At 49.0% G+C, this 19,361-nt stretch overlaps 9 protein-coding genes across 9 annotated transcripts; 8 read left to right on the forward strand and 1 right to left on the reverse strand.

Moving 5' to 3' along the window:
• Nucleotides 1–339: 339 nt before the first annotated feature.
• VTP21DRAFT_4508 (uncharacterized protein) lies at nt 340–633 on the forward strand (the record flags this gene model as incomplete). The annotated part of the gene is made up of 1 exon (XM_069394927.1): nt 340–633. One exon carries the CDS (start codon nt 340–342, stop codon nt 631–633), a length of 294 nt encoding a protein of 97 aa, XP_069256116.1.
• A 526-nt stretch (nt 634–1,159) lies between these two features.
• VTP21DRAFT_4509 (uncharacterized protein) lies at nt 1,160–2,475 on the forward strand (the record flags this gene model as incomplete). Its single annotated transcript, XM_069394928.1, has 3 exons — nt 1,160–1,263; nt 1,348–1,469; nt 1,589–2,475. 3 exons carry the CDS (start codon nt 1,160–1,162, stop codon nt 2,473–2,475), a joined length of 1,113 nt encoding a protein of 370 aa, XP_069256117.1.
• A 259-nt stretch (nt 2,476–2,734) lies between these two features.
• Nucleotides 2,735–4,404, forward strand: VTP21DRAFT_4510 (uncharacterized protein; the record flags this gene model as incomplete). The annotated part of the gene is made up of 9 exons (XM_069394930.1): nt 2,735–2,756; nt 2,835–3,017; nt 3,086–3,161; nt 3,224–3,350; nt 3,415–3,568; nt 3,644–3,784; nt 3,852–4,044; nt 4,112–4,171; nt 4,239–4,404. 9 exons carry the CDS (start codon nt 2,735–2,737, stop codon nt 4,402–4,404), a joined length of 1,122 nt encoding a protein of 373 aa, XP_069256118.1.
• Nucleotides 4,405–4,688: 284 nt separating this feature from the next.
• On the forward strand, nt 4,689–5,757 carry VTP21DRAFT_4511 (uncharacterized protein; the record flags this gene model as incomplete). Its single annotated transcript, XM_069394931.1, has 5 exons — nt 4,689–4,827; nt 4,892–4,966; nt 5,072–5,165; nt 5,232–5,619; nt 5,701–5,757. 5 exons carry the CDS (start codon nt 4,689–4,691, stop codon nt 5,755–5,757), a joined length of 753 nt encoding a protein of 250 aa, XP_069256119.1.
• A 655-nt stretch (nt 5,758–6,412) lies between these two features.
• On the forward strand, nt 6,413–9,154 carry VTP21DRAFT_4512 (uncharacterized protein; the record flags this gene model as incomplete). Its single annotated transcript, XM_069394932.1, has 1 exon — nt 6,413–9,154. The coding sequence occupies one exon, from the start codon at nt 6,413–6,415 to the stop codon at nt 9,152–9,154; it is 2,742 nt and encodes a 913-aa protein (XP_069256120.1).
• Nucleotides 9,155–9,770: 616 nt separating this feature from the next.
• On the forward strand, nt 9,771–12,677 carry VTP21DRAFT_4513 (uncharacterized protein; the record flags this gene model as incomplete). The annotated part of the gene is made up of 5 exons (XM_069394933.1): nt 9,771–11,447; nt 11,515–11,681; nt 11,760–12,086; nt 12,182–12,499; nt 12,590–12,677. The coding sequence occupies 5 exons, from the start codon at nt 9,771–9,773 to the stop codon at nt 12,675–12,677; spliced, it is 2,577 nt and encodes an 858-aa protein (XP_069256121.1).
• A 160-nt stretch (nt 12,678–12,837) lies between these two features.
• Nucleotides 12,838–13,277, reverse strand: VTP21DRAFT_4514 (uncharacterized protein; the record flags this gene model as incomplete). The annotated part of the gene is made up of 2 exons (XM_069394934.1): nt 12,838–13,147; nt 13,213–13,277. The coding sequence occupies 2 exons, from the start codon at nt 13,275–13,277 to the stop codon at nt 12,838–12,840; spliced, it is 375 nt and encodes a 124-aa protein (XP_069256122.1).
• A 356-nt stretch (nt 13,278–13,633) lies between these two features.
• VTP21DRAFT_4515 (uncharacterized protein) lies at nt 13,634–16,554 on the forward strand (the record flags this gene model as incomplete). Its single annotated transcript, XM_069394935.1, has 5 exons — nt 13,634–14,068; nt 14,171–14,721; nt 14,834–15,030; nt 15,093–15,535; nt 15,604–16,554. 5 exons carry the CDS (start codon nt 13,634–13,636, stop codon nt 16,552–16,554), a joined length of 2,577 nt encoding a protein of 858 aa, XP_069256123.1.
• A 575-nt stretch (nt 16,555–17,129) lies between these two features.
• On the forward strand, nt 17,130–19,188 carry VTP21DRAFT_4516 (uncharacterized protein; the record flags this gene model as incomplete). The annotated part of the gene is made up of 3 exons (XM_069394936.1): nt 17,130–17,357; nt 17,619–17,678; nt 17,749–19,188. 3 exons carry the CDS (start codon nt 17,130–17,132, stop codon nt 19,186–19,188), a joined length of 1,728 nt encoding a protein of 575 aa, XP_069256124.1.
• Between the last annotated feature and the right edge of the window lie 173 nt (nt 19,189–19,361).

Here is a 19,361-nt window from a genome sequence, read left to right on the forward strand (position 1 = left end):
CTTGCTTACTAAAAAGCCATGTGGACGAAATCAGTGCCGGCGCACCAATACAGCTCCCTGTATATTCAGACTGAATGGAGCATCGATCATACCTCATCTCAACGCTCTTCCAGAAAAGCCTATCTGAATCAGGGTTAATTTTAGCTGTGTGAATTAATGTTTATTATGAAAAAAAAAGCACTCAAAATGTCAACCAAATAAGACGGTCGGAGCATGGAGAATGGGGAATGAGGTGCCGATATTCCCGGGTAATTAATCGAGCGAGGAGGTGGCTGCGGTCGGCAGCGCTTCAAGCGTTATGCATCGCGATACCAGCCCTCCTTTTAGCGCAAGGAATACATGACCTCACATGGGATGACGAAGTTGAGCAAGTGTCCGATGAAGAAACTCAATGGTAAGACAAAGAGTAGCTACATTTGTACCCCCCTCCCTCCGCTGTGCATCATAAAGGCGAAACTTGGCGCGAGCGATGGCGGCAGCGTGTGCCTGGAGGGCGTCATTGACCGTAGTATGGGCCGAACTCAAAGGCAAGTTATGACTATGGGGAGTTCGAAGTGCGCACAGCGTACAACTGGGAAGGAGATGTGCAGCGGAGAGGAGGAGGGAATAGGATTTAGGTTAAGGGAACAATAAGACGGCCTCATTAGGGTTCTTTCATGCGAGCTTGTCCAACATGATGCGATAAAATAAGCTTAAGATCGGGATGAAACAATGAGACACATGACAAGTTTATACCTAAATGAAAGGCTAGATTAGCTAACAGGGGAAGGGGACTGTGTCCCCCTTAGCACAACTCATTTGCAACGGCCGGCTCTGATTTGGCGATCCAGGGGAAAATACGGTTGAGCCTGAAACAGTAAATTGCCGGTGCGGATGACACCATCTTCAAGGGGAAGGCCTGCTGGAGAAGGCCGCAGCCCCCCTTGCAGTGGCCCACCGGTGCTTTCATAATACCATTAACACAATAGCTTGAGAAAATTCGAAAATAGGGTAAGCAAAAATAGTTCCTCGGCTTTGAGGCTGCTCTATATAAATGGCGGGTTTCGGATGAATCAAGGCTCTCCACTCTCCACTCTCTCCCGATCCCAATCTCTTCCCCTTTTCCCCCACTCTCCACTCTCCTTCTTCTCTCATTCTCTCACGCCTCAATTATCTTGCCATGAAGCTTGTGACATCATTCTGCGTTATGGTCGCGGCCCTCGCCCTCGTCGCCGCTGCCCCTCAGCCGGCCGAGCAAGGGGGAAAGCACACCATCTCCACTAAGTAAGTAGGCATGGACGGTTCTCGTTTCTCTCACGTGAATCTGATCTCTCCTTCCCCTCCTCCCCTTTCGCGGTTGTAATCTAGGCCTGGCGAAGTGATCACGGTGACCGAAGCTGAACTGCTTGGACTCATCAAGAGCGGGAAGAAGTTTTTTGATCTCACCGATCAACCCGATCTTGTGCAGGCCGACCTTCGCTCCGCTGCGGGTGAGTCCTTGACCTTTAGGGAGGATGGGGAGTTGCACTTGAATACAGGCCCTCCACACATCTCTCTCCAAATGTTGTGCTCGTGTCCTTTTTACTCACTTTACGATCACGTTGGTTAGAGACCGTGGCCTATCCCAGTGCCCCTCAATACAAGGAGCAGGTTAAGAAGCTCCAAGGCCTTCTCAACAAGCAAAATCTCCAGACTACCCTTGAGAAGTTGGCAAGCTTCAACAACCGCTACTACACTTCACAGACGGGAGTACAAAGTGCACAGTGGATTTTCGACAAGGCAACGGAGATTGCCAACTCGGCCACCGGCGGCCTTAAGGTGAGCGTCAAGAAGTTCCAGCACTCATGGCCGCAATTCTCGGTGATCGCCCGCATTGAGGGAAGCAACCCCGCTCTAAAGGACATCGTGGTGGTGGGGGCGCACCAGGACAGCATTAACCAGAACAACCCGCAGAACGGGCGGGCCCCTGGAGCCGACGACGATGGGTCCGGGAGTGTGACCATCCTCGAAGCATACCGAGCCCTTGTTGCAGGAGGGTTCAAGCCCGAGCGCAGCATTGAATTCCAGTGGTACGCCGCTGAAGAGGTGGGACTTCGCGGTTCTCAGGCCATTGCCAACAAGTACAAGGCCGACGGAGTCAAAATCGCCGGCATGCTCCAGCAGGATATGACCGGATACGAGGGCACCCGAGGTAGCCTCGGCATCGTCACCGATTACGTCGATGCCAGCCTAAGCGCCTTCTTGCGCACCCTTGTCGACGCTTACACCACGCTCAAGTGGGTTAACACCCGTTGTGGCTATGCTTGCAGTGACCACGCCTCTTTCAACCGGGCTGGTTTCCCTAGCAGTTTTGCATTTGAGGCCACATTCAATGATGCGAGCCCATACATCCACTCCGACCGAGACACGACCTCCCGTGTCAGTTACAACCACATATTTGAGTTCTCCAAGCTCGTGGTAGGATTTGCGGTGGAGGTGGCCAACAACAAGAATTAATGATAGGCTGCGTCGGATAGGGGGATGTAGTTTATGCGACGGTCATTTTTGTGCTTTTGTTTCTTAATTGGATGCCTTAGTCGGCGTGTGTACTATTTTGCTTTAATACATGACTCTAGTTTCTCAATCTCATACTGGAGAGGTTTGGACTGTTTGTGTGTGACTGCTCGGTGACTTTGATTGATAAACGTTGGAATTTCCCTGTGGATGAAGGGGAAAGAAGTGGCCTATTTAGGGTGGTTAAACAATCAATCGAAACATGGGAAGGGATCCGAATAAAGGTATATCATCCCGATCGACCTGACCCAATGAATGGGCAGCTCACTGGAGGAGCGTCTTACTCACCTTTGGATCTATAGTGATAACAAAGAGGGCTTATGTGGGAGGCCTCCCGCCCAAACTTGCCGAGGGGGATCTGAAACTTCGCTTTGAAGCCTATGGAGATGTAATCGAGATGAGTATCATTCGCGAGGGATTCTCCGGCGATTGCCGAGGATTCGGTTATGTGACACTTAAGACCACGAAAGAAGGATGGAAGAAATGTAAAATATAAATTTCCAGCGCTCCTCTTCGGTATAAATAGATGATTAACCACTTGGAAAATCGTTAGGTCTAGCTTTAAACGATCGCCCATGGAAAGACACCACTCTAAAAGTGCAGGAAGCCAAGCCTGATTATTTACAAAGGTAACTATCATTGGAATTTAGATGACGAGCTTTGTTAGTCTCGTGCTGATCGTGTACAAAAGACTTGCAAAGGAGAAGAGCAGCGAGAAGCGGCGAGAGAAAATTAAATGGCAGCGATTACTGCGAACTGGCATAATACATTCTCGTGATATGAGCCTGGTCACCGATAAAAATGCACACAAGCGTAGAGTAAGTTGAATCGAGACCTCTCCTAAATCCTAGATCCATAGTGCTTATCCTATATACATTGAAGCTATGGAAAAAAGGGCGCTATGGACGTGCCATTGCATTAATGAGATTGTTGCGTCCGGACGGAACGAAAATCGTGGTTGATCCTTTGTTATACAAGAATAATATTCTTAAATTCCACACTGAGGAGGATGAGAAGCCCTCCGAACCGCCAAAACGTAAGTGAAAGATGATGACCAGGCCCTTTTCTTTTCGTTATTCATTTTTTTTCCCCTCTGTATGCTTTATCATAGCCAATTCAACGGCGAATTTGCCTATCTCGGCTGAATCAAAGCCCGAGCCTCTTCCAGCCCAATCCACCTCCCTTTCCACCGACAAGAACTACGAGATTAATGTGAATCTGAAGCCTCTTTTTGGTGCTGGTGGTGGCGAATGTAATGTGACTCTTCTTTAGAAAATTTCAAGGGCAGTGGTTAATTATTGTATTAATCTTCATTTTAGCTGGCTCATTTAAACTCTTCGGTGGAGACGATGACGAGGCGGAAGAGGAGGACGAGGAACAAGCAATTGAGGAAGTATATAAGGTCCCGTCCGCCTTTTCTGATAGCAAAATACCCGCGCTCCCACAAGAATCATATTTGGCAGTCAATCAACTGTTCTTCTTTCATTTTGACAACGACGAGCTTACCTCACGGTAAGTGTGAATACTTAGCTGATCGAAAGTGACATTATTCTAGAATCGGCTCATTATGATCTGATAGGACTCCGACCCATGCTTTTGGTGATGCCAAGGATCGCTTCTTTGTGCGGACTTCATCCTTGTAAGTGATCCAAAACCCCAATGCTTTTTCACCGGCTAAGCGCTAATATTTTCACCTTTAACTCAAGGGAGGAAGTGACTACAGCGTGGGAGCAGATGCGCGAAGAGATTACCCGTGAATACAAGCGGAAGCACAAGTCGGCATCGCGAAAGAAAACGAAACTGATCCGTGGTGGCGATCGAGGAAGAGGAGGAGGCGGTGGTGGTGGAGGCGGTGGCGGAGATCGACTCTAAGATATGTCTTGCTGCGCCAAACACACTAAGCATGCACTTCCGTCAGATACCTCACAAAAAGAAGCATTACTCTTTCTGAACATTCCGAACCAAAGTCCGAAGCGTATCGAAAGTTTGGCCACGTTCACTAAATTTAAAATTCAATTTTAAGATTATGATCGTTAATTTACTTGCTTTTGATACTTTTATTTATTTTTTGTGTAAAACACGCTTTTTCTTATACTGCCATTTGCACGTAGCAATTCCCTTCTCCCCGGTAAAACCCCTTTCGTCTCTTCACGTTAATGTTGAAAAGTAAAGGGTCTTCACTAGTTATATCCTCTTCCACCTCGATACCTGAGAAAATTAGTGAAAAAGCCGAGACATGGCAAAAATTACTACACCAATCATTTTTACGCAATTACGCGAATGAGGATGAGACTGGTGACCATTTTCACGATGTTCATCAATGAGTGCAAGCTGTATAACCTATATTCATTTCTAACAGCATATATCCAAATGAGCAACATCAAGCGCTCAGGAGATGTATCCATGCATTCAATAGTATTCCAGGACTTTTTAAGTAGGTGTTTCTACCATTTGGCAGGCAATGTATATTTTCTTGCCGAACGCTGATATTTACGTATATACGTATATAAATATATAATTTCTCTCATTCCACGGTCAGAGGACGATTCGAGATATCTTTTGTTTCAGCTTGCCGTGAATGACAGCCATCTCATGTGTGATCTTAAGTCGACTGCTAAAGCAGAGCTGTGCTGGTAATCCCTTGGTGATATAAAAATGTGTAGACCAACCCAAAAATTCAGCTATGTTTATCAACATAGGGCTATGCCGAAGTCGAAAGAACATTTCTATTTCTCCGGGCGCTTTTATATTGCTTCCGCGCCAGTCCAAGTGACTCGTTATCCACCTCCTCGCATCATTTCGGATTTGCAAGAACACTCAGAGGATTACTGGGAACGGGAGCGACTACGTCAATGGCAACGACTTAACTCAAGACTGCGTTCCAGGTTCACCTGGCCGTCATCGGGTGATGCTCCGCGCAACGACAAAGCATTTGCTTGCCTCCATCTGGATGCATTGTCCAATGATTATCCCAACGATGCTAAAAAAATCATCCATTCCATAGCTTTGGATAATTTTGCGTTGCTTATATACAAAGCTACTAGTGTGACTCATTTCAATTACGAAGTATTCCCTCCAAGGCGAACTGTATGTATATCCCTGTCATAAATTACGCATGGACTGCTCTCCTCCCTTTTATTTTACTTACTCTCTTCTCTATCCTTATAGGTGTATATATACAATCAAACCGTCCATACTTGGGACGCTATCGAATCCAATCCTTAAAGATGCTCTATTTTGATATCACTTGACCTTAAAATCCCTTTTGAATCTACATCGAACTATGAATGCATACCTATAATTGATTTGTGTTTCCGCCCTCCCTTTAGTATAACTTATTAACCATAAAAAATAAAGAGTGGTTTCGAGGAGGTCTTAGATTTTATTTATTCACAAGCCACTTGTATATTGGAAGCCTTTATGCTTCGCATTATTCTAAACTGCTCGAAAAAACCTTGAGCAACACACAGACATTTTCATCACCCTTCTCCATCTTTCCTCCTTTTTTTTTCTTTTTATACCTTTTTTACCATTTTTTTTTTACTCTTTTTTCTTGTTATTAATTTTCTTGCTCTGCTGCACTATCATGCTTGTGAATTGACTAGGTAATTGCTTATCTTTCTTTTTTTTCCCTTTTTTTGTCTTTGTTTGAGCCTAACCGTTTTATTGTTTTCCTAACTAGAACAAAAGGATCTAATTGCCGATTATTTCTATCTACAAGTTCACTAAGGATCGTGTCACCCGCTCTTGATTTTGCCTTTTATTATATTTGAACTATATTTTCTACATCATTCTGCTACCAAACATCTCTTTTGGTACATCGGCTAGCCTTCATTCCCATACAGAGTAGATTCATTTTATTTCTTGGACATCTGGAGCCATGATGCCTGCACCGGGCAGCGCTAATCAATCGGTTTCTGCTCTCACCGTTACTACACGCCAAACCACTGGCGATGTCCCACCGCCTCTCGTAGGTGCTTCAACCACCGTTGTGGGGACAAAGATGTATCTCTTTGCCGGCCGACTTGTCTCCACACGCAAAATGACCAACGATCTCTACATCCTTGATCTCCTCACTTTTCATTGGACCCGTGTGCCTTCTGACCCTTCTAATCCACAGCGACTCCCAAAGCAACGCTATTTTCATTCTGCTACCCACTATAAGGACTCCATCATCATGTTCGGAGGAATGGGCTATTCACGAAGCTCTGCAGATGGGCTTTGCGTACTTGACGACATCACTGTTCTCGATCTTGACACTTTGACATGGAGCCATCCGGAGATAACACCCTCGCTATTTAACCCACGACCACGATACGCCCATCTAGCTTCCGTTAGTGGTAACAAGCTAGTGGTGGTTGGCGGTCAGGACATGTCCAACTCGTATATTGAGGAAATGAACATCCTCGATCTCGATGAATGGACCTGGTCCATGTCGCGCAACTTTGAGAAACAGTGCGGTGCCTATCGCTCCATTATCGTTACCCCCACCACCCAATGTACCGTGCCATTGTACGGCGTCACAGGAAAATCAGCTGCGGGCATATCGGCGTCACCTGTGATGCCGCTTGAGTCGCCCTCCTACTCTTCGACCATCAATGATAGCGGATTCGATTCCCCGCCACCTCCAATCGGATCGCCAAGTTATGGGGGAGGGGAGGGTAGCATGTTGCGGAAATCACCCTCCCTACAATCTATGCAACAACCGAACCCGCGATCGAGTTCGTTGCGATCCGGATCTGCGCCTGGATTCGCCTCCCCCCCGTTACATAAATCATCCTCGCAATCGTCGCTGAATCACCCGACGGGCCGTGAGCGAATCAAGTCGTTTTCACGCACCTCCTTCCGGCTCTCTTATTCTGTCGCCGCTTCCGACGGTCAGCCCACCCCAATTTACCTCTATTCCAACTTCAATTTCACGGATGTGAAACGCGAACTCTTCATTCTCCTCTCGCCTTCGCACGGGCCTCTCCAAATCAACGATCACTCCACCAACATGACCGGCAACTTCCTACCCCCGGGGCTTCGATTCCCCACCGGCGCTATCATCGGCCACCACATGATACTCTCGGGGACCTATCTGACGAATGCCTCACAAACGTTCAGCATCTGGTGCCTAAATCTGACCAACTTGGCGTGGACTCGCGTGGAAACGGGTTCATGCTTCTCGTCGGGATCCTGGAACCGCGGGGTATTATGCGAGGAAACCAACAAATACATTGTCTTGGGGAACCGCGATCGTTCTCTTGTGGAGGACTACAACCACAGACAGGCGAACTTTGACCACGTGACGATCGTGGACCTGGAAGCATTCGGGATCTATCGTCCCCCTCCGGCTACCATGTCGAGTCTGGCACAAGAACTGGGACTGGGCCTGCTGAGCGAGCCCGCATTAACAGATTTCGAGGTGCTGACGGCCGATCATCAGAAGATCCCGGTGAATTCAGCCATTCTCGCCGCTCGATGGCCGTATTTCAAGGCTTTGCTGGAGGAACACTGTCGAGAGGCGAGTAAAGTAGAGCAGAAGGAGGAAAAGGGAAATCGCAATTCGACTGCAAGCGTAGAATCCTCCGTGATCCCCGCCTCTGATCTCCAACCGCTGGAGAATGATTCGAAGCTAGACGAGGACGAACATGGCGAGGAAGATGCGTCAGCCAAGGGCGAGGATGAGAAGAAGGAGCCACAACCTCCTGAGGACGGGGAGGACACATCGGCACATGAAAATGGCGCCCCTCAACAAAACGGCGACCCGCCGGCCTCTTCTGCCACGGAGGACGCGCAAGAGGCAGCCAAAGAGACAGCTGTGCTGCTTCCCAAATCGCGATGCTTGTTTATCAATGAACCGCACCACGTGGTGCTAGCTTTCCTGCAATACGTGTATACGGATCATTTGTTGACTGCGCAGCAGCATCAACCACAGGTTCTTGCGCGTCTATTGCTTTTAGCGGACATGTACGACCTCGATCGGCTACATCAGCTTACCACGCATGCACTCCATCAAATGCTCAACATGTCCACTGCGCCTCTCATCTACGAGACAGCAGCTCTGACCGGGCAGACCGGTTTGCAAATCCGAGCACTCAAGGTGATGGTCGCGGCGAAGAAGATGCAGCAGCAGCAACAGCAGCAACAACAGCAACAGCAGCAGCCGCAGATCCGCGATTCTTCGTCCCATTCGCACTATGACGACAGTAGCACAATGTCCCCCTCCTATCCCCCACCCGTGTCCGGCAGCGGGCCTCGTTACGACTCCTACTCATCGGGACCAGCTGCCTCTTCGAGTGCCATGTCCCGAAATTACAACGTGCGCTCTCGGTCCACCTCCAATGCCTCCGCAACAACTTTTGCTTCGGCCAAATCGCCTCCCATGCCTGTATCTTCCCCCCTCTCCCCCATGTATCCACCTAGCTCCCTCCCACCGTTCGCACGCAACCGCAGTGAGAGCATCGAAAATGGATATAGCGGGTCGGGAGGATCGTCCAGCGCCCCCACGTCCAACCCCATTGCATTAAATCCATCGGCTATTGCTGCAAGCGGAGCAGGTGGTTTATTGGCCGGCGGGCGGCGGGAAGAAAAGCCAAAGAGTGGGGCTGCCTTCTTTGGTACTTTTGGCATGTTTTAGTTTGTTTTTTTTATAGTTATTTATTTATATTTGTTAACACTTTATTTCTTGGGATGTTTTTATTTTTTTTTCTACATTCCCCTATTATTAAGGATAGCTATTTTTAGTTATGTGTTAAAAAATATTAATTATTAGCTTTTAAGTCTCCTTTCCTACGAAAAGCTTTTTTTTTCCTTTTTTCTTTACTTCACTGTGTCCCTTCTATTCGCTCTATTTTATTGCTCTATTACTAATGATGATCCCTTATTATTATTATATACGAACTTTTTTGAGTGTTTTTTTTTCTATACATGTTCTGTTTTTCTTTTTTTCCTTCCATTTTTCTTAGTATATCAATATCCTGTGCGATCTTGTATGTTTGCTAAGAGGCTTTTAAACAAAACGAGTGTGGTACTAGTCTCAGCATATCAGAGCCTAAGCTAATCATGTCAAACTCCTTTTTAATTTTTTTAGAAAAAAGACTTGTGGTGGCAAGTGTGTTTCTACTGGTTCGTGGAAATGTACGTTTTTCAACGCCACTAGAGCCATCAGCCATATTCTAGAATTCCGGTATAAATGCTTCACACCCTGTGCTTCGCACTTCGCTTCCCTTCACCTCAATCACGATCAAAACATAATGTACCCATCCCCGAACCCTCCGCCACCTCCCCTCCACAATCCCCCTCACAATCAGTACCCTAATCAATATCAGGACCAGTATCAGCTTCAGCCCCCCTATCCATCACAAGAACTTTACCCCCCCTCCCCTAACGCGGAATCTCGAATTTCTCTCCATGATCCCGTCCATGAACCGCTCCTAAATCAGTCCTATGCCCAGCCGCAAGGTGATTATAACGCGCCCCCAAATTCTCACAGCCCCTATTCCCAGTCCTATTATACCGGCTTCTCGGGCGCGGAACCTATGCCAGAACAACAGCGGCCGGCCGATACTCCCATTGAGATGGACGATGTCCGCGTGCGGTATGGATCAGCCCCTCGGCATCAGCCGCGTCGAAATCGCACCACTAAAAAGGTACAGCTGGTCAGTGGCAACCTGGTGCTAGATTGCCCCGTGCCGGAGCGGTACTTGCAGAATGTGCCGCTGAGGGATGAGAAGGAGTTCACTCAAATGCGATACACCGCTGCCACATGCGATCCCAATGATTTCAAAGATCAGAACTACACTCTGCGCCAGGCATTGATGGGGAGAACCACCGAGCTATTTATTGTAATGACCATGTACAATGAGGACGAGGTCCTCTTCTGTCGCACGATGCATGGAGTCATGAAAAATATAGCGCATCTTTGCACGCGGGAGCGTTCCCGCACTTGGGGCAAAGACGGGTGGAAGAAGGTGGTTGTGTGTATAGTGTCCGATGGCCGAAAGAAGGTGAACGAGCGCACTCTCCACGTGCTCTCCGCCATGGGAATATATCAGGACGGAGTCGCCAAGAATGTCGTGAACAACAAACCGGTCACCGCCCACATCTATGAGTTCACCACCCAACTCTCTATGGATCCAGACCTCCAGCTGCGGGGCAATGACAAGGGCATTATCCCCGTGCAGGTGCTCTTTTGCTTAAAGGAGAAAAACCAAAAGAAGATCAATTCCCACCGGTGGTTCTTCAACGCCTTTGGTAAAGTGCTTCAGCCGAACGTGTGTGTGCTCTTGGACGTTGGGACACGACCCGGACCCACCTCCATTTATAAGCTGTGGAAGACGTTCGACTTGAACTCGAATGTTGGCGGCGCATGTGGTGAGATCCGTGCCATGACGGGCACGGGTGGCGTCAACCTGCTTAACCCGCTGGTGGCTGCCCAAAATTTCGAGTACAAAATGTCCAACATCCTGGACAAGCCGCTCGAGTCGGTCTTCGGGTACATCTCGGTGCTGCCCGGTGCCTTCTCCGCCTACCGTTACATTGCTCTTCAAAACGATGAGCATGGACGCGGGCCTCTCGAATCCTACTTCAAAGGCGAGACACTGCATGGCGGGGACGCCGATGTCTTCACGGCCAACATGTATCTCGCCGAGGACCGCATCCTCTGTTTCGAGCTGGTCGCGAAGCGAGACGATGCATGGGTGCTCCGCTACGTCAAATCGGCGTACGGCGAAACAGATGTCCCGGATGCGGTCCCCGAATTTATTTCACAGCGCCGAAGATGGCTCAACGGATCTTTCTTTGCAGCCGTGTATGCGCTTTACCATGTGAGGGACATTGGTCGAAGCGCTCACTCGCTCACCCGCAAAGTGATGCTCTACATCGAATTCGTCTACCAAGCGTTTTCGTTGCTCTTCGCTTGGTTTTTCATGGTGCGTCTGCTTTTGCGCTCTGTCCTCCATTGCGACTAATGGCCTTTTCTCTCTCTTTTTACTCCAGGCTAATTTCTTCATCACCTTTTTCATTCTGGCTGATTCGCTTACCGTGGTCAACCCGCCCCCCTTTTCCAAGAATGTAGGAGACGGGCTCAAGGCTGCTCTCAGTTTTGTCTACGTGACGCTGCTGGTGGTTCAGTTTGTGATGGCACTAGGGAATAGGCCACAGGGGTAAATGCTCATCTCCATTTTGTGTGTTTTCATTCGGATCTGGCCAGATATTCATGGAATGAATTTATTGCTGTGTAGCTCGAAATGGTCCTATACCGCCATCATGATTTTCTTTGCCATCATCATGGCCTATATGCTTTTTGCCTCCATTTACATCACCGTGATTGGTATACAGACGGCCATTCAAGGCGCCAATGGGGGCGGGTTCCTGGCTCTCCTCCGAAACAACGCGTTCCGCGATATCGTCATATCGCTTGCTGCAACCTATATCATGTATTTCGTTTCCTCGCTGCTCTACCTTGACCCATGGCACATGTTCACATCGTTTGTGCAGTACATCTTCATGATGCCGTCGTACATCAACGTGCTCAACATCTACGCCTTCTGCAACACGCACGATATCAGGTACAGTATAACCATTCGTTTTGAACTTTGCTTTGCCGCCCATCCCCTCTCTTTCTCTGATTCTGATCACTTACGCTTCTACTTTGTATTTCTAGCTGGGGCACCAAAGGCGATACTGGCGTCTCCACCGAGCTTGGTGTGGTCCAATCCAAGAAGGAGGATGGCATGCAGACGGTTGAAGTTGCTGTCCCTACCGAACAGAAGGATCTGAACGCGGACTACGATTTAGCTATCACCGAGCTTAAGCGCAAAGTAGAAGCACCGAAGCAACAGCGCGACGCAAAGACAAAGCAGGAGGATTACTACCGCACTTTCCGCACTCGCTTGGTCGTGGTCTGGCTCCTGACCAACGCTCTGCTCGCCGTCCTGGTGACCTTGGTCGCCTCACGGGACGGCCTCATTGCCTATTTTGCGTACGTATTTCCCCACGCTCTAACGGTGTGAAACCTACTCCTATTGACTGTGTTCTTACATTCTCCACTTTTTTTTCTTTCCTCTTCTAGATTTATTCTCTGGAGTGTAGTAGCACTGAGTTTTATCCGGTTCCTCGGCAGCGTGGTCTATCTCATTCTTCAGCTCATTCAGGGCTGAGCTCCCCGCCGGCCCCACCCCCCGTCTTTTTCTCTTGTAATAATAGTAGTGCATCATGATTTTTATTGGGAAGAGCGTCCCCACTTGAGAATCATTCATCCCTCCCTAATATTCTTCAATTAATTATGCCTCTTATTTCTTGCCAATAAATGCGCCATCCTTATTTAGCACCCTTGGTTCTTCTCATTTGCTCCAGAAATCCAGTATTCACCATTTCTTCAACCCGGATTTTAACTGGGCCTCCCACGCGGAGATTTCCGATGGGGGGGAGAGGAGGGCCAGCATGAAACCGCGCTAGATGAGGATCAGCGCGGGCATCCCACTTGTGAAAATTGCCCACCGGGTTTGGTGTGCTAGGATCGTATTGCGCTAGATTTCTCCACAGCAATGCTTGCGGCTTGGCCGATAAGGAAGGAGGTGCAGAGGCCCAGCGTGCGGCGGGAGGATCATTTTGTTCAGGAACTGGGCTCCTGCCTAAAACCTAACCTATTGTCCACCCCTCGCTCCCATTTTGAGGGCGAGAACCCTATTTAACCTCCACATCAAGCTTGACCAATCATGGCGCGCGTTGTTAATTCGCTCGCCTGCGCTTTTTGACATTTATTCGGTGGCCTTTCACGGTCGGCTTCCTTTCTCTTCCTCCCCTGTGCTGCCCCCCACTCGGCCTCTCTTTCCCCTCCTTGTAATGCTTCCGGCTGCCACAACCGCTAGGGGACCCTCTCACGACCTCGTCTGAATATCGTCAGCGCCACACCCTGCGCCCATCGCCCTATACGCATCCCTCCATTTCTTTTTCATCTCCCTATTTATATAAGCACAACATCCCCTTCCAATCATTTCTCCTCTCTTGGGGCCCTGCATCCCCCACCATTCCCTATACTCCTTCCACCAGTATTTATTCCCTATTTATTATTTAATTGCTGTTTTAATAATACCATCGTGCATTGAACCACATCATGGCACACGATCCCATGTCCACCTCGCCCTTTGAGGATCTGAGCTTTTTCACACAGAGTCACTATGCCAGTCGCCAGATCCATCCCTCATTCGCATTTTCTAGCCATCCTCCTTCCCACGACCATTCCTCACCATCTGCTGGCCCTTTCCCATCTCCTCCCCCCCCATCCCCGCCTCCCCACTCTCCCTCTAATGTTCTCGAGTCTTCGGACGCGCCGAAAAAATCTAAATTCCTATCGAGGTTGAGCCCCTCGCATGCCAAGTCGGACAGGCTAGGAGTTGGCGGGATCCTCAAAGAAGCCACCATTCTCTTGGCGAACCGCTCAAAGAGCGCACCCAACATCCACGCGTTGTATCGGAAAGCATCGCTGGCCGAGGAGGATAGTGGAGAAAAGAAAGAGCAGACCCAGAGGAGAAGAGGATCCATTTTTCAGGTATGCATGTGAACGCTGCAGCGTTCATCCCTTTTTTTAAATCCAATAATGAAGCTAAATCCGCCTTATTCTTCTTTTTATGCCTTACTTCCCTCTCATAAGTCCGTAGTCATCCAAAAAGCAGTCGACATATTTTCACAGTCCAGTCAGGACGACCCCAACTTCTCCAAAGCTCTTCCCGCTCTCCCACAAATCCCAACAGACTCGATTCCCCCCACAGAGCCTAGGCCACCGGCCATTGAGCAGGATTACAAACCTACTTTCATCGACTTCTCTCCCTCTGATAGACTCTTTGGGAGGCCTGAGACACACTCAACCTCGTCAGGCCACCTGAGCGATCTCAACAGAGGAGATCAGGCATTTGCATACTTTGGCATCAATATGAGCTCACTCACGCTACAAGACAACCCTGTATCAACATTCAACACCATCTCACCGGAGAGAGACCAGGTCAAAGCTACGGACTCGAAGTCGACGGATGCACCGCCGATTTTGGTCTGTGCTGCAGGGGACTCGGTGACCACACGCAAATCCCGCAGAACCAGCGAGCAGAGCAAAATAGATTCCGAGGCTCAGCTGATCGCGAAGCGGTGCTTTGAAGGAGACGAAGGGTTTTTGAGGCAGGATCAAGTTTTGAAATTCTTAAGCTCGACGTAAGTAAAAGCTATTTGGGGCTTTTTATGTTATTGTTATTGTTTTTATTTTCCTGTGAAAATCAGCCCCCAGCAGACCCATTCTTGATATCTCTTTTCTATGTATCCTTAGTAAGGAGCTCAATTCTCGGGCTTTGACTTACTATATGCTCAATTTCGACTTCGCCGGGATCCGCTTGGATGATGCCCTACGGAGAATGTGCGAGCGATTGTATATTAAGGGAGAAACCCAACAGATCGATGCAATTCTGGCGGGATTCGCCAGGCGATACTGGGAATGCAACCCAAAGAGTATTTTCGAGAGTACCGGTAGATAGGCGTTTGGAATCCCTATTAATTGCTCTACCACTAACCCACTTTCCATTGTTTAGACGAGGTCCACGCCATCTCCTACTCACTGCTTCTTCTTAATACCGATTTGCATATTGCTCAAGGATCCGACAAGATGACACGCTCTCAGTTTGTGTGTAATACGATGGAGACCATACAAGCGGTGCAAACCGTATCGTCTGAGAACCGGGAGCATACCGCAAAAGGCCTTGGAAGTAGACGATACCAATTGGAATCCATGCTGAAGGATATGTATACCCGGATTAAGTTGAGCCAGATTCTACAGCCAAATGCCCTGAAATTCCCTGATTCCGCGACCACTTCAGCCGCACCTTCCCCCTCACCCTCTGGATTTCGGAAGCTGAAGCCCACTCTGTTAAGCGATTTTTCTGGAAGTCTTGTTAGAGCTCTGAATTACTCTCAGAGCTCCCCCTCGAGTAGTTCGTATAGAGATTCGCTATTTCCAACCCCCACTAGCGATGAGGTAAATGTCTCTTTGAGTGAGGTGTAAAGGGCTCAATTTAAAATGACCCTTAACTGGCTCTAATCTAGGATGGGAAAATGAGTCTTGACAATTGGCCGACCACATTATCGCCGTCGCAACGTCGGGTTGGTTCTGACGATACCACCTCCTTGTCCTCAGCGTCTTCGAATCTCGCCCCCATTTCCCCCCAGCTTTCCCCCTCCTCGGCCCCAGCGGCAACCCCCTACGCCAAAGAGGGAATCCTCACCAGAAAACACCTTTACGAACGCCGTGATCTGAAAGCACGGCATCGGGATTGGCGTGAATGCTATGTCGTGGTCGAGAGCGGAGCCCTCTGCATGTATCACCCCAGACCCGCTAAATTGCAGAATCCCCCGAGCTCCGTTCATGAGAAGACAAAAGCACGCGAAGGCCATCGGCGTGATAAAGGGGTCTACATGGGAGAGTTGAATTTGCGCCACTCCATGTCAAAAATCTTGCCGTCGGGATACTCCCGGGCCAGGCCGAATGTGTTTGCGCTTAGTTTGCCCGATGGGGCCACGTATCTCTTCCAGGCAGGTACGGCACCACTTGTGAAAGAATGGGTTGAGGCTTGTCTGTATTGGGCGGCGCGTGAAAGTCGCCCGCCCTTGATAGGTGGAGTGTGTAATGTGGAGTATGGCTGGAGTTGGTTTCTCGAAGACAGAGGGGAAGAGGACGGGGTCCAAGAAGGACGTGATGATGCATTGCCACCCGTCCCTGGGGTCATCCAAGAGTGGCAACCGCCCACTCTACCCCTCATTGCAAGCCCCTTCAGTATGGACGAAACAGAGCAGTCACGCAATCTGAAGCGCCACGTGGAGACACTAGAGCGAGAGCTTGAGGCCCACTCACGAATACGCGAGAGGATGGAGCGCATTTTCGCGCCTAGTCATCGCGCGATGTCGAATTGGGAGCGCAAGAGCCAGTTCCTGCTCCATGAACTTATTAAGTATCAGGAGTATAAGGAGGCGCTAGTTCGTCGGACCCAAGTCTCCTGAGAATTCGGTCATTATTACTACCACCACAACTACTACTGCTTTTCTATTTTGTTTTGTTTTAACATTTTATTTTCATTTTTATTATGTCATGCCACTCTTTTATCCTATCTCTATTCTCTCATGCATATTTCTCTAAAGCTAAAGAAAATATGGACTCCCTGATAGCCCCCTCTCAAGCTAAAGGCGTTATTCAGCGCGACTTTGGTAATCCGCTCCAATAGCCTTTTTTTAATACTATTCCACCAGTTTGGCGTCCACGATCCGAAAACAGGGTTTTCTATCTCGATGATATCGAAGATGATCAGAGTCAGTAGACCGCAAATTTTGGCATCCCGTTCAAATTGCCTTTTTTGTCCTACCGTAAAATATTAGGCTTTCGAATCCCAAGATGTGATGTCATCATGCTTCGATTTTGTTCTCTGCAAATTTAGAGTGTGCCGTTTCAGAAACCAAAAACACTATATATATGGTACATTATTTTTCTATCGTGTTCTATAAAATTAATTTCCAACATCCTCCACTTTTTCGAGAAATGTTATTGTCGAGTTCTTGGTAAGTGCAAGACACTTTTACCAATGCAACAACAACCACCCCCACTCCCGTCCCCATCGCAACTACTGCAACATCAACAGCAGCCTTCCTCCCAGCCAATCCCACCTGCTACCCTACACCCTCTCTCCACTCTCGCCACGCTCGCGACCCGCGAGTCAGGGGAGGAGCAGGTGCGCGAATTTTTGACTCGGCTTAAGCTCTCACAGTATGTAGACAAGTTTCTAGAGGAGGGGTTCGACCGACTGCTCTCGGTAAGTATTGTATACCTTCTTTTACCTATGCATTTTGAAAGAGGAGAGGGATAGCATGGCCACACTACCACCCCGTTTTTACTTAAATTACTCTTTCTGTCATTCAAACCCATATTCGTTTTGACTTCAGAATAAACATCCTGCGAATGGATCTTGTCCATGCTGTCTTTTTTTCATTTTCCTTTCTCCGATGCATTTTCTATGCTAAAGCTTATACTGTGAGCGAAACACAGTTGGCTAATGCCTTCTTTTTTGTGTTAGCTTTTTGAGGTTACAGAGGCAGACTTGATTGTCATGGGCGTGAAACGGGGCCATCGACGGGTAAGTTGAGAGCGGTTGTGTTAATATGGTTATTTACATTCTAATTCTCAACCAAACTCTCTACCAATAGCTCTTGCAACGCGAGATTGCGACCAGCAAGGGTATTCCTCCCACTCTCCCGCTACAAATTCTTTCCCCTTCACTGGGCGCATATTACCCAAACCCGGACGACCAGCTCTATGAGAGCGACGATGTTGGTCAGTACACCCCCAGCCGTTCTGACCAGCGAAACAGCAACGCGATTGCAAACTTAAAGCAATACTGGATATATGAAGACCCACCGTCTGATTCTCCGGTGGCCCTTGCGGCCTTCTCACCCACCCAGGAGCCAAATCAGAATCAAGAGGTGCCCGCTCCCGGGAAAGTGCTCAAAACCTTTGGCGATGCAGACAACTCGAGCAGTGCGAGTGGACAAGAGACCAGTAACCACTCGCACTTTGGAAACATCTCGTCGCCGGAAGACTTGAACGATACGCAAAGCACTGACACGCCAACGTATCGCCAGAAGCGCAAGTATCGTCGCCACGTAAAACCGGACCCGAATGCCCCCGTGAAGCCCCCCTCTGCCTATGTCAGCTTTGCGAACCGGGTGCGCGACGAGATCAAGGACAAAAACATGTCGTTTACAGAAATTGCGAAAATTGTCGGAGAAAAGTGGAAAAACCTCGACGCGCGGGAGAAGGAACAGCTAGAAGCGGATGCCGCGCGTGCTAAGCAAGAGTATCACCAGGCGGTGGCCGACTACGAGAAGACCCCCGAGTATCGAAACTACCAACACTATATCAACGAGTTCAAAAACAAGGTGGGCTACGGCTCCCAGATCTCGCTCCGCCCCCGCAAGCGGCCGAAAACCCGACCGCCTCCCCCAGAAACTCCTGAAAGCACCAACCACGACAACGGAAACAGTGGCAACAGCAGCAACGGAAATGGCGAAGGTAGCAGCGGTGGGAATGGGAACTCGAGCAGCGGAGGAAACGGGAGCCAGAGCAACAGCAGCAGCAACCATAACGGTGGATACACTACTGATCGTAGCAATAGTGGGAATGGGAGCGGGGGCTCCAGTAACGGCTCAGATATCTGCCGCCCGCAGTGGAATACCGCCGCTGTTTCGCCGGTGGAACTCAATGCTCAAATGATGCGCTCAGTTGGGCGCCATCCCCCTCCTAAACCCAACCTGAACCCGCAGATACTCCAAGCGGCGTCGGGCGATAATGAGGTAGAGATGGTGTTGAATTCGCAACGTAAGTCGCGGTTCTCCTCCCACCACACCCACCGCCACCCTCACCCCCATCCGGCTCCCTTGATCACTGCTCAGATCCCATCACCCACCCCTTCACTCTCCACCTCTTCGAACCCCCCAGCAGTTCCTAGTGATAGGACCAGCAGTGGCACCCCGTCAAACGAGACTGGGCGAGTCCCACGGCTCTCTGATACGACTACAGAGTCTAGCGGGAGCGGGGAGGGCCGTGAGAGCAATAGAACTCATTCCAAAGGTGAACCAGGCGCGTAAACAGGAGGTGTGTCCCCGTGGTTTATCCTATGGCTGAGCGATTCGGCTGTTTAAACATCATCTTCATCATGGTTATTACATTTATACTTTTATTTGCACATAACACATCAAAGCATTTTCCTAACCCTGAAAGCATCATTTCTTCTCTGTAAATGACCGCCTTTCTTTTTTCA

This window comes from Calcarisporiella thermophila, assembly GCF_041956535.1.
Source record: "Calcarisporiella thermophila strain CBS 279.70 unplaced genomic scaffold VTP21scaffold_2, whole genome shotgun sequence".
Taxonomy (NCBI): Eukaryota; Fungi; Calcarisporiellomycota; class Calcarisporiellomycetes; order Calcarisporiellales; family Calcarisporiellaceae; genus Calcarisporiella; species Calcarisporiella thermophila.